The sequence below is a fragment of the Lissotriton vulgaris genome, chromosome 8 (assembly GCF_964263255.1).
Source record: "Lissotriton vulgaris chromosome 8, aLisVul1.2, whole genome shotgun sequence".
In the NCBI taxonomy this organism is placed as follows: domain Eukaryota; kingdom Metazoa; phylum Chordata; class Amphibia; order Caudata; family Salamandridae; genus Lissotriton; species Lissotriton vulgaris.
The window spans coordinates 1,489,054,478-1,489,068,639 of record NC_141696.1 but is presented as its reverse complement, the minus strand read 5'-3'; the positions used below and the strand labels follow the sequence as shown (position 1 = coordinate 1,489,068,639).

Here is a 14,162-nt window from a genome sequence, read left to right as displayed (position 1 = left end):
CAGAGGAAAAGAAAGAGTAAAAACAGGTCAGTATTCCTTCATGGAATAAACCAAATAGCACAAAGAAAATAGCTTTACACATTCTATTAATAAAAACAATAGTTTGAGCTATCAATTTGATAAACTGCCATCACACTAATTAAAAAGACTCTTGACATTTTATAGCAATTAAATTGGTGGTAGGGGAATGCATGATGGAGACACATCAAAGCGCTCTGGTAAAGATGGAAAGCCCCAAGCGTCAGAAGTCCTACCCTGTTAATGTGTGGGAATACCATTATAGATAGCAATGCATTCATCACTCTTTCATCAAGCTGCTTAAATACAGATTTTCATTTAACAAGAAAAAGGGTAATGGCTCGCGAGCTGTAATTCAATCATTTCAAACCATGGTGGATTCAACGCTGGTGGTCCAATGTTCTGTAGACGAATGGTCCGCACCGTTCTGTTCAATCCCAACCTGGGTTTTAAACAACACTGCAACCAAGTCAGACTCTCAAGTTCCAATTTTGGTTGCAAACTCTACAACTGGTTCCGTAATTTGTCTATTTTCTTTGGGAAACCATAATGCATGTATAACCTTCAAAGGGGAGGCTTATCTTTCTGTTTTAGAGAATTACGCCTAAACGTGACAAGCGTGAACATATCTGTGCTTATAGATCTTTATTTCAAATATAATGCCTAGAAAGAAAAGTTGCTGTCTATGCTCAAGTTCTATTGCATACTATGGCTTCTATCAAGGCAATAGTATGCAACAAAAGACCCTAGTAATTGAGCTGTGTCTGGCACAATTTGTATGCTCCCCAACTTGTATAGCCTTAGATCTATATTAGCGTAATATGTCCTTTCGATTGAACTATTATTAGTTTGTGTCAATGGCAACTTCGATTAGAATTGCTTACACTTCTCTCATGTTTACTAGTTTAAGAGGCCAGAGGCCCACCTCCTACCTCTATGCTATTACAGGCATAAATTGGCTCTTGCAAAGTTACGAAGAACTTACGTTGTTTGGATTTCTTTCTAAAGTTAACTTTCTTGATTCAATTTGTAAAGATGATTTTTAACAAATATTGCCATCCATCCCTCTCGAAGATATCCAGGTAAGCCGAACATTGTGATATTTAATAAAATCATATTTTGGTAAATTACATACAGGCTGTTTTGAGAACAGGACTTGAACAGATATCCTTAAGCAGATCTATATACACAATTCACAACCATCCGTTATGTTTAGGGATAAGAAAGCCAGCACGCTAACCACATAGAAAAGATGCATCTTTTTTTTTGCGATTAAACATCTAGCCTCTCCACCAAGTAATGCCCTTGGGAATGCACTCTCTGGTTAGCAGTGACAACATGGATTGACTGTTAGTATCTTTTTCTATCTGGCAATAGTTATCAAAGCTAGAGAAGAACAGAAATGGGCACAATGCCTGGTACACACTTTCCCTAGAGGGGGACACCGTGGTTGCCTCCATATGTTTGAAGAGGGTGAGCAGGGAATGCTGGCACACAAGTTCTGCAAAAACCTTAAGATCAATACCATCTAACAACAGCTGTCCACTTTACCCACAGCAAGATTAGTAGAGTGGACCAATCCTTGCTATGTTTACAGACATTTGATAACTGGATTAACATTTAGCTTTAAGAAAATGAGATGCTTTTTGACAATATTCATATTCTGTTCGAATTACTAGAGTGCCTGATTTCATGCCCACCTACCACTGAATACTGCACTCAAGCACTGGACACCAAGAAGGTCTTTCTAGTTTCCTTCTTCATTGCAGAGGAAAGTGAAACTCCTCCCTGTAGCCACAGTGCCACCCTCTGCTTAACACCTTGGCTGCTGAGGTTAATCCTCTGCTGTGCTGGGCCACAATGTTAATGGGTGTGGTCATGACGAGCTCAGCTCGTCATGAGCACACGAGCACCGTGCGTCATGACGAGCTGAGCTAGTCATGAGCACCGAAGGGGTTAATATACATGTGGAAAGGTGACAAGTGTCTCCTAAGAGGGTCCGGTAAGGAGGATAAAGACCTAAAAGGCAAAATAAATCCTTGGCAATACTAATCGAAGATGTTGAAAGATTCAATAAGGTAAGCAGCTACAAAACGTTGTGTCGGAGTTGAGAAAAGACCCAGCATACAGTCTTCAAGATGAGGAATCCCATAAACAAATACTGCTATAGGAAAATTGACAAAAATCAGGGACTAAATGCATAAAGGTGATGAATGTGACAAAAAATATGGAATAGAAGCTTTGCTGAAGCATCTTTCTCTGACCAAAGCCTCCTAATATTGTCTAGACAGGAAATTAAATCTCAGAAAAAAAGGGTGGAACTATCTGGATTCGAGAAGATCTAACCTTAAATAGTGGAAACCTCCGGCGTATGAAGAACCTTATGCTTAGTATCCTATTCTTCCATTTCCTGAACTTTGAGAGCCAATTCTTCAGCTTCTCCAGAAAGTGAGAAAAAAGATAGGAGGCTCAGCGCTCAAAGATGTACAAGTATGGATGCGACAGATGGCCAGAGAAGCCACAAAAACACAAGTATGACAGACTTGAGAGAGTGCAGTAAGAGAGTAGGGAGAATGAGGAGGATCATGGACAGCGCTGGTTCAGGATAAGGTTTGATGACAGGTCAGGGTGTAGGGAACCCATTTGGAGATTCTTCTACAGAAAGAGTAAATGATAGAAAAAAAATACTAGAGTTACTAACAGCCAGCTGTGACTTATATTATACAAATCCACCAAAAAGCATACACTGAATGTTTCTGTGTGATTGCAACTTTGAGTGGACATCTTGCATGCGTGCAGGGTTGAATGCATACTACTATCCATCACCTATTTTTAACTCTCTATCTTCACCACTTAACGCCCATCACACAAAAAATTAAGTAACTATGTATGTCTCATAGTATCCTAATTCCCAGGGGAACGATGACCGTGCAACTATAAGTTTGAGATATAAAAATGTGAAAGTCTGCAGGTATGTCAGTCAGGGTAAGTACACAACCTCAACTCCACTCAATGACCTGCTTCTACTGTCAACTATGGATCCAAAAATGGCATCACTAAACTATGATCATTCGACTGCTGGCTTTCAAGGCCACAGTGAGTTTCTTTGTCAGCTTGAGTAATGCTATGGCAGTTAACTAAAGTCCAGACAGAGACTCGCTTGACTTTAAGGTGTGGAGTGTTTTTATTACTAGAACACACTTTTTCTGACTTATGCGTTAAGTGATCTTGACATAGTGCGAGCTGAACAGTTTTCTACAGATGGGTACTCAACAAATTCCCGGTGGCCTCATTCTTAGAAAGTAGTAAAATACATCAGGTTAGTTATCAAACTCAATTGCTGATAATCACAGCTCGCTACATTAAGTAAAAGGAATAAATGAGGTAAAAACAGTCTATGTGTCGTCTCTTTATTGATCTTATCGAAATTGGATTAGTGTAATGGTCTTCTTGCCAAACTTCAAAAACAACATTTGAAGAAACTTCAGTGTACAGAATGAGGCAGTCAGGCTTGTTTTCGACTCGCCTAAATTTCACCCAGTTTCATTTGCCATCAAGGAATTGCATTGGCTGAAGGTTGCAAACCGCATTAAATTTAAGGCATTATGCCTTACTTTCAAAGCCCTGCACAATGAAGGCCCTTGCTACTTAAAAAAATCTGTTTCATGGTATGTTCCTACTAGAGAACTTCGCTCTAAAAATTCAATGACAATGCCCTGCTCCAGATACAAGAGACAAAGATGGGGAAACAGTTTTACCACCGAAGCCCCCGTGCTGTGGAACAGCTTACCAATATAGCCTTATAGCCCGCCGTAGCGGGCTATAACGGCTATTAAAGGCCTGCTGAATCGTTAAAGGCCCGAGCCGAAGGCGAGAAACTTTAACGAAACAGTGGGACTTTAATAGCCGTATAGCCCTGCTACGAAGGGCTATAAGGCTATTAGAACATTCTGCCACTAGAGGGCAGAATGTTCTAACAAATTAAACAAAGGGTTCTCGAAGCTCGAGGGGATATAAATCCCCTCGAACTTCGAGAAGCCTTTATAGAACATTGGAATGTTGCTCTGCGTGCCTTTACCGACCCGCAGAAGCTGGAAGCACTCCATTGTCTGCAATGGAGCTCCCAACATTCCAATGTTCTAATAACCATTAAAGCAGCTCCAACTTTGTTGGAATTCAGGAAGCTGATAAAAACCTGGCTTTTCAATTCTTAGGTGCATAATCACTTTCAGCACCTATTACCCTCACCTAACTGCCACTCAAACAGCGCCAAGACACCTATGGGTATTCGAGCGCTTTAGAAACATTTTAACATAACATAAAAACAGTCTGTGTGTCTTGATATTTCTAGATGATGGGGGAACAATCGTCATCACACTAGGAAGGCTCCGTGGGCCTTTCTACTAAAAGACAGACGAAAAGTCTACTCGGCGACCGGTCCATACCGTGAGATGCGGTCTACGAATGACAACTAAGGACTACTGCATCCAGTGCTGGAATGAAGGTGGAACCCCCGGCAGCTATTATTCAGCCGGATCAGGGATCCATCTGCCCCTGTGAAATATGCTGAATTTGTCCCGGTGTAATTTTCCATCCACGGCACACATTTCAGCAGCACTCGCACATTGGCTGCTTTCTGGTAAGAGCAACAACCTGCAGGCAGTGAAGGGGCTTTTCATTTTCACCTCAGCTGGCCCAACACAAAGAACTGATTTAATGGGCCATCAGCCCTCATTTTGCGCAGGTAGAATCCTGGCTGGTAGCCTCACACCTAGAAGCCCATGCACTGGAGGGAAACAAAGACAGAACTGTTATGACTCCACAGTGATAAGAGAAACTGCTTTTTGTAGACAAGCCTTGACTTTGTTCGATCCATGTCTAAGCCCTGTGCATACACTGTAAGAATTTCAGTGATATCGGTCTATAGGAGTATTTACACAAATAATTTAAATAGCACGGACTATTTTTTTAATATAATTATTTTATAGCGCTATTCATCTCAGTGTAAGGTGTGTACGCGCTCTATATCTCACACACACATTATAGATTGGCAATAAATCTTGCAAGTGTGAAAATCAATGTATAGGATGTCACAGGGCTTCAAGTTGTAGGAGTTAGACTTCAATGTTACTTGTGGGGATTACATGTTATGAGTGCATGGCTGAGGAAACCACTAAGTCAGGATTTAAAACGCAACGCAGTGCTTGGGGTTCTCTGTACTAATAACACTTTTTTACTACCCAAAGAAACCCCTTCAAGTTGCCTTTTAATAAAAGATTTGGAAAAAACAATAAAGGTCTAAACCCTTGCCTTTATGTTTGCATGTAGCTGTTTGATGCCGGCTCCTAGCTCACTGTGCTATATTAAATGGACTATAATATATGAACTGCAAGCAATATAAAGATCTGATTCAAAAGCAGCCACTTACCGATCTACATAAAATAAAATCCTATCATCTGCATGTTACAGTGTGCTTTGCAGGAGATACACTAACCTTCTATGCTCCTTAATGGGTTAAAACTGTGACTAGACAAGACACAGCTCACTCCAGTAAGTGTGTTAACCACCACAGTTATCTTACCATTAATATTACCTGAGATTTACTGGGCACGCAAAGCTTTCTGCAGCAGGTTCCTTTGCCCAATGAGATATTTTAAAACGCCGCCTTTGCAACTAACTTAGACAGAACAGATTTATTGTAACATCTCTCCTTTCTTGCGAGTGCAGTTTCTTTGTGCAGTTAAAAAGAAATGGTATGCATTAACTGGCAGGCTGCTTTTTATGACTCCGCCCTCCATGTGACTCCACCCTCTTATTGTGGCCACACCTTGACCCCAATGTATGGGATCCCAGAGTAATTTATTTCCAGTTCCAGCAATGCTGCAGTCTGTAGCACACCCATGCACTGTCTAGTGGAGCCTGCTTCACCCACGTGCTTCCTAAGAAAGTAAAAGTAAGTTTCTTACCAAAGCTGACAGTGGAATAGGAGAGCGGGAGAGACCCATGAGCACTGATGCGACCAAACGTACCTTAGGGAAAAACACAAAAATGGTAGATTAAAGGTTACGGTGGTCAATAGTGGCCATTAACTAGTATTGATGTTGATTCAGAAAAACCTACCTGAGGTGGACAGTCTTCCTGGAATACAATTTACTAATGTGCTGACAACACAAGTATTGCCCGTTTGTGCTGCGAAGCGGATTAAGAAACTGCTTCTTAAACATTGGAAATCAATTGACTGGAGGTCTTCTCCATTCACTGGTGTGAGTTTCTGACTTTGATAAGATTTTCTAAATCCCTTGCATGAAAACCTAACATTAATCTTACAGATGTTCCAAAGGTGAAATATTCCTCAGTTTACAGTTAAACTTATAGTACCGTATTTTCCGGCGTATAAGACGACTTTTTAACCCCTTAAAATGTTCTGGAAAGTCGGGGGTCGTCTTATACGCCGGGTGCCACATTTGATGGTATGTTTTCATGCGTTTTTACATAGCGCGGACTTCACCCGAAGGTGACCGCTTCTCAATAAGAAATGGTGCAGATTAACTTTAACAGAAGACCGATGCTGTTTTTCTGTGGCAAGAGACAGGATTTTCAGTTGCCACATGGTGATGTCCACCTGTGCATGAGCATTCTCAAACTTGTGCCAGGTACATAATATGAGGCCATGTTGCTTGCAGAAGTTCTGGACGAATAACGCAAGTCTCTGGAAGCCTTATTATTGGTCCTCAATAGCATTAAGTATTCTGGGGAACTATGTGCTACTAGCTTGTTTCCTTTTTCACTGATGTAATAAAGTTCAATCGACAGTATGTAAGAAGAGCATGTGCCTCAATTTCCTGTCCGCACAATGTGTGTACAATGAAATATGACAGATTAGAACTAAACCTTGTACCTAATGCCAGTGGCAACACACATCTGAACTTAAGCTTATATACACATTATTATTATTATTATTATTATTATTATTATTGCATTTATTGAGCGCACAGCTACCCGGAGGTTTCCCGGCGCTTGCCTTGGGAACCCGTCCTGGCTTTTCCCTGTGAGATAGCCCCTACAGGGCATCCCCAAGGTGAAAGCCAGGCATCCCGCCGCAGGGGGGCCGTTGTGGAGATTAAGCAAGCTTAATGCCCAGAGTTGCAGAGTGAGAACCCATGATTAGAGTAGGCACCGAAGCGAGAATTATCGAGTCCGTGGACATTTGAGCTCAAGACCCTGCCGCGTCGGGAATTGAACCCTGGTCCCGGGTCTGACCTCAGCTTCCGTTGGGCTGCGCTGGAAGTGGGGGTAGTCTTATACGGCGAGTATAGCACGAAACCTACATTTTATTAAGAAAAGTAGGGGGTCGTCTTATACGCCGGGTCGTCTTATACGCCGGAAAATACGGTACATGACTTTTTTCCTCTGCCTCGTGAGGATTGCTCGGGCGTGCAGGAGAACCACCTTGAGGCTTTTATGGTTGGCGAAATCCCTTGAAGGTGGAAAGAGATGCATGAGTGCCTATTCAAAATTTATCTCAGGGAAAATAAATAAAATCACTTAAAATGACCCAACAAAATACTGAGGTTTTAGAGCATTGCTACACCAAATGTACACTTATTTCTGTATTATCTGACTCTGAAGATATGAGCATGGGTTGTGAATATCCACAAATATATGACTTTGCGGCTGGTCAACTACTCGGTATGGTGTTTTCCCAAAGGAAATCCTTCATGAAGACACTAGCTTTAAATAATCTTTTTCAAAAAACCATTGTTGCCAAATTTGTCACATAGAATGGTTTTCATCTGGTGGATGATATCAAGCGGATGAAAGCCTTTCTTGGTGAAAAATGTTTCTTCCAGGTTGGATTTTTGTTGTTTTCACCCTTTCCTTTGCTAAAGGACGGGAGGGGGACCCACTATCCCATCCTCCACCCCACAGCCCAGAGTATTTAGTGCCCTTCTGCTCGTATAACCTCCTCCTCCCTCACCCCATACCTCCACTGTGGTAATGTTTTCCTTTTTTTTTAAAGCAGGGATTCTTCCTGAACCTTACTGAACAACCCCCATTCTCTCTTTACCTTTTTTTCTTTTTAAAATACCTCCCCCTTCTTCCCCACAATGCCCTTCTTGTTCCTATATTTTTTTTCAGTTTTTCCTGCCTTTGTCCCTCTAGCGGTATAAAAGGGGGTGGCGATGGACGGAGCATCTGATTCAATCAAACATTCACACCCAGTCAAAAGATCTGGGTTTAATCCATCACCGTTCTTTAGCCCACTCTGCCACCCCAGTTCAGACATGGCTATATGCAAATCAGTCTGACCCTGTGCCTCATGGGAACAGTCCAGCCCGAACTGCCAAGCAATGTCTTCCCTGGACCGGAAACAAGCTTCCGAGGACCGGTTTCTGGCATTCCAGCCGTCTTCAGCCCGACTTGCTGGAATCCAGTGGCAAAGTGAGCAAGGGACTCACATCTGAGCATACCCTGCCACACCTATGGTGGCCAAAAGCGGTATAAAAGGGGGTGGTGATGGACGGAGCATCTGAATCAATCAAACACTCACACCCAGTCAAAAGATCTGGGTTTAATCCATCACAGTTCTTTAGCCCACTCTGCCACCCAAGTTCAGACATGGCTATATGCAAATCAGTCTGACCCTGTGCCTCATGGGAACAGTCCAGCCCGATCTGCCAAGCCATGTTTTCCCTGGACCGGAAACAAGCTTCCGAGGACCGGTTTCTGGCTGGGCTGAAGATGGCTGGTATGCCAGAAACCGGCCCTCGGAAGCTTGCTTCCGATCCAGGGAAGACATGGCTTGGCAGTTCGGGCTGGACTGTTTCCATGAGGCACAGGGTCAGACTGATTTGCACATAGCCATGTCTGAACTGGGGTGGCAGAGTGGGCTAAAGAACGATGATGGATTAAATCCTGATCTTTTGACTGGGTGTGAGTGTTTGATTGCATCACCACCCCCTTTTGTACCGCTTTTGGCCACCATAAGTGTGGCAGGGTATGCTCAGACGTGAGTCCCTTGCTTACTTTGCCACTGGATTCAAGCAAGCCGGGCTGAAGACGGCTGGAATGCCAGAAACCGGTCCTCGGAAGCTGTTTCCGGTCCAGGGAAGACATGGCTTAGCAGTTCGGGCTGGACTGTTCCCATGAGGCACAGGGTCAGACTGATTTGCATATAGCCATGTCTGAACTGGGGTGGCAGAGTGGGCTAAAGAACGGTGATGGATTAAACCCAGATCTTTTGACTGGGTGTGAGTGTTTGATTGACTCGGATGCTCCGTCCATCACCACCCCCTTTTGTACCGCCTTTGGCCGCCATACCTATGGCAGGGTATGCTCAGACGTGAGTCCCTTGCTCACTTTGCCACTGGATTCAAGCAAGCCGGGCTGAAGACGGCTGGAATGCCAGAAACCGGTCCTCAGAAGCTTGTTTCCGATCCAGGTAAGACATGGCTTGGCAGTTCGGGCTGGACTGTTCCCATGAGGCACAGGGTCAGACTGATTTGCATATAGCCATGTCTGAACTGGGGTGGCAGAGTGGGCTAAAGAACGGTGATGGATTAAACCCAGATCTTTTGACTGGGTGTGAGTGTTTGATTGATTCAGATGCTCCGTCCATCACCACCCCTTTTGTCCCTCTAGCAGCATTTCCTTCCCACGTCATATGTATTGATTTATTAATTATCTGCTCCTTTTTTGCTCGCTTCTTCCATTAGTTTTTTCTTCCTTTAATTCTTTTCTTTCTAAGTCATGGCAGACAGAAACAAAACAAAAAAGAATACTGGAACCTGTGTTTTTGATTTAGCCTACTCTCCCTTTTTAGGTCTCGCTGAACCAACGCGCATGCGTTGTTCTGCGAGAGTATAGTAGGCAAAACAAACTCTTGAAACCAGCGAGGATTGTCCCCAATGCATGTGAGGTAATCAACCGTGACGCTACGCCAGCACGCGCTTGGCCTCACTTCTCATTCACACCCCATATGCTCGCAACCCCTGCTCCCCGCCGCCCCCACCCGACTTGAAAGGAAGCCTGGCACACCAACATTTGTCTCTCTTACAGACATCAAAGGTTGCTGCTCCCGTCCCCCCCGCCCCCGTTTCCTCCCCCAAGCAATGCTGAGAGCTTGTTTCTTATTCTATTGCGACTTTATCCGCTTCTGTTTCGAGATGAACACTGCATACATATAGCCACCGGCTTGGTTACTCGCATGTTTGCCAAATAAAGTTTTGTTTCAGATCGGGAACTCTCTACGGTCCTTCCTTCATGTTTTTGACACTCTATCGGCGATTTAGAGTTTAACACTGGTCCTCTTTATTTGTCTACCCTTTCACCCTCTCGGTTTACTCTTTGAAGTCCGTCCTTTTGCTCTTTCACTCTGTAACTCGCTTATATTTAAACGTGATTCTTCGCGTCATCGTGAAAAGCCAATAGTTCATTAGAGCATTTCCATTAAAGCTGGGCCACAGCTCCAGTTCTTGTATTGACACACTCGGGGCTCTAATCATCGAAACAGTCACCCATGACTCCCTCTTTAAACATTGCAATGTTTATGTTCAACTTGCACAGTGAGTCAGTCAGGAGTTATCTGTCAGCTGCAGCTAGCACACTTTTCATCTTTTTTCCATCTGGCTATCGCCAACTGCTCAGGCTGCTTGATTTATGAAGTGAAAACAACATCCCAGTTGAGGGAATACTTGCACAAGTAGAGAGAAATTGCCTCAGACCAGTATATCTTCCATAAATATCAAATGTATACTCTGCCATTAGCCGGAACGACCCAACCCTTCCCCCTTCCACGATGATATCCCCACACACAAACCTCTTCATTATAAATGATTCAAGGCACTCTTGCATTTTGAAGACAAAACATGGATTTCCACAGCAACAGCTTCAGCGTTTCTTTCTTTGCTCTGGTGCTTACAACTTTGAAACGAAGTCGCGCTGCAAATTAAGTCAACTAAATGTTTTCTTTTAGGATATCCCTAACAGACTTTATTTTCAAAACTGTCAGAAAGAGGATAGTAAATTATTTCAAATAGAAGGATATGTAACTCATTAAGAAGATTACTAGAACCAGGCCTTCTGACCAGACATGTATGCTGTACAATTTCCAGAATGGTTTTACATTTACATATTATATTTGTAGGGTTGTGCTTAACTACTCCTGTGGAACATTGGGTTATTATTGTGGCAGCTACGGCATATTTCTCCTGGTAAGGAATATTTCACGTAGCATGGTGTTGAAATACACTATACTTGCCAGTAGTTTCATTTTCTTTCGTTCATTTTTTCAGAAAGATTATCATGCACATTTTCTCTACCCTACGCAGGGGTTAGAGTACACTTGAATTGTGGAGGTTAGTTTTTTTGTGTAATTGGACAGTAGCTTTTTCTTGGGCACTAGTACTATTGCACGGGGTACCACCTTTCGGACGATAGCAGGCACCCGTTCCTTCCTCCTTTTCATACACATATTCTTCTTTTTCATATATACATTTCGGTGTGGTGGCGTTTTGTCTTTAACTCGTTTTCACTCATAATAGTGCAAATCCCAGGCTCCAACTCCCAAATCCAACTCCACCCTTCAACTCCCAAATCCAGAAACACCCTCCAACTCCACCCTCCACTTCCAACTCCACCCTCCAAATCAAAAGCCAACTCCACCCTCCAAGTACATCCTCCAACTCCACTCTCCAAATCAAAAGCAAACTCCAGCTCCACCCTCCTACTCCACCCTCCAAATCCACCCACAAATCCACCCTCCACCCTCCAAATCCAACTCCACCCTCCAAATCCAAACCAGTGTTTGTACTATCAATGCATGTAAGTCACATAAATACAACACATATTGCATTACAAATGCTATAGGTGTCACATTTGCAAAAGTTATAACTATTAGCGTTGTAAATGACAAAGCAATTATTTTCACTATTTTCCACAACAAAACATTAAAATAAAATTGGTCATTTACAATAGCAATAGCTCAAACTTTCCAAATGAGAAACATATTGCATTGCATTTTAACTCCCTGTTAACTTCTGCTGATCTGATGCTCACTTTCACCACACCTCCTTCTCTAACTCCCTATTCTATTCTCTTCTCCTTTGCTGATCTGCTGCTCTCTTCCACCCGACCTCCTTCTTTAACTCCCTGTTCTCTTCTGCTGTGCTGATCTGCTGCTCTCTTCCACCCGACCTCCTTCTTTAACTCCCTGTTCTCTTCTCTTCTCCCGTGCAGAACTGATGATCTCTTCTACCCTGCCTCCTTCTCTAACTCCATGTTCTCTTCTCTTCTCATGTGCTGATCTGCTCCTATCTTCCACCCACCTCCTTCTCTTATTCCCTGTTCTCTTCTCTTCTCCCATGCTGATCTGCTGCTCTCTTCCACTCTACCTCCTTCTCTAACTCCCTGTTCTCTTCTCCTGTGCTAATCTGCTGTTCTCTTCCACTCGCCTTTCTCAAACTCCCTGTTGTATTCTCCTGTGCTTATCTGCTGCTCTCTTCCACCCACCTACTTCTCTAACTCCCTGTTCACTTCTCTTCTCCAGAGCTGATCTGCAGCTCTCTTCAACCCGCCTCCTTCTCTACCTCCCTGTTCTCTTCTCCCGTCCTGCTGCTCTCTTTAACACCACCTCCTTCTTTAACTCCATGTTCTCTTTGACTGTGCTAATCTGCTGCTCTCTTCCACCAACCTCCTTCTGTAACTCCCTGTTCTCTTATGCTGTGCTGATCTGCTGCTCTCTTCCACCCACCTCCTTCTTTAATTTCCTGTTCTCTTCTTTTAGCCCTCTGCTGACCTGCTGCTCTCTTCCATCCCACCTCCTTCTTTAACACCTTGTTATCTTATGCTGATCAGCTGCTCTCTTTCACATTGCATCCTTCTCTAACTCACTGTTCTCTTCTCCTGTGCTGATCTGCTGCTCTCTTCCACCCCACCTCCTTCTTAAACTCCCTGTTCTCTTCTGCTGTGCTGATTTGCTCATCTCTTCCACCCACCTCCTTCTCTAACTCACTGTTCTCTTCTCCCGTGCTGATCTGCTGCTCTCTTCCACTCTGCCTCCTTCTCTAACTCACTGTTCTCTTCTCATGTGCTAATCTGCTGCTCTCTTCCACCCACGTCCTTCTCTAACTCACTGTTCTCTTCTCCTGTGCTAATCTGCTGCTCTCCTCCACCCGCCTCCTTCTTTAACTCACTGTTTTCTTCTCCTGCGCTAAACTGCTGCTCTCTTCCACCCCGCCTCCTTCTTTAACTCACTGTTATCTTCTCCTGTGCCGATCTGCTGTTCTCTTCCACACGCATCCTTTTTAACTCCCTGTTCTCTTATCCTGTGCGGATCTACTGCTCTCTTCCACCCCAAATCCTTCTTTAACTCCCTGTTCTCTTCTGCTGTGCTGATCTGCTCCTTTCTCCCTGTTCTCTTCTCTTCTCTTCTCCCATGCTGATCTGCTGCTCTCTTCCACTCTACCTCCTTCTCTAACTCCCTGTTCTCTTCTCCTGTGCTAATCTGCTGCTCTCTTCCACCCGCCTCCTTCTTTAACTCACTGTGTTCTTCTCCTGTGCTAAAATGCTGTTCTCTTCCACCCGCCTCTTTCACTAACTCCCTGTTCTCTTATCATGTGCTAATCTGCTGTTCTCTTCCACCCCGCCTTCTTCTTTAACTGTTTTTTCTACTGTGCTGAGCTGCTGTTCTCTTTCACCCGCCTCCTTCTCTAACTCCCTTTTCTCTTCTCTCGTGCTGAACTGCTGTTCTCTTCCACCCACCTCCTTCTCTAACTCCCTGTTCTCTTCTCCCGTGCTGAACTGCTGTTCTCTTCCACCCACCTCCTTCTCTAACTCCCTGTTCTCTTCTCCCGTGCTGAACTGCTGTTCTCTTCCACCCACCTCCTTCTCTAACTCCCTGTTCTCTTCTCCCGTGCTGAACTGCTGTTCTCTTTCACCCATCTCCTTCTCTAACTCCCTTTTCTCTTCTCTCGTGCTGATCTGCTGTTCTCTTCCACCCACCTCCTTCTCTAACTCCCTGTTCTCTTCTCTTCTCCCATGCTGATTTGCTGCTCTCTTCCACTCTACCTCCTTCTCTAACTCAATGTTCTCTTCTCCTGTGCTAATCTGCTGCTCTCTTCCACCCGCCTCCTTCTTTAACTCAC

At 43.9% G+C, this 14,162-nt stretch overlaps 1 protein-coding gene across 1 annotated transcript in view; it reads right to left on the bottom strand.

Annotated features, from left to right (window-relative positions):
- The window catches only part of LOC147698978 (uncharacterized), a 154,775-nt gene that overhangs the window by 49,141 nt on the left and 91,472 nt on the right, over positions 1-14,162 (bottom strand). Inside the window, exon 11 of the mRNA XM_086935574.1 lies at positions 5,985-6,047. Within this exon, the coding sequence (XP_086791700.1) occupies positions 5,985-6,047 (63 nt within the window). The remainder of the gene's footprint in view (positions 1-5,984; positions 6,048-14,162) is intronic.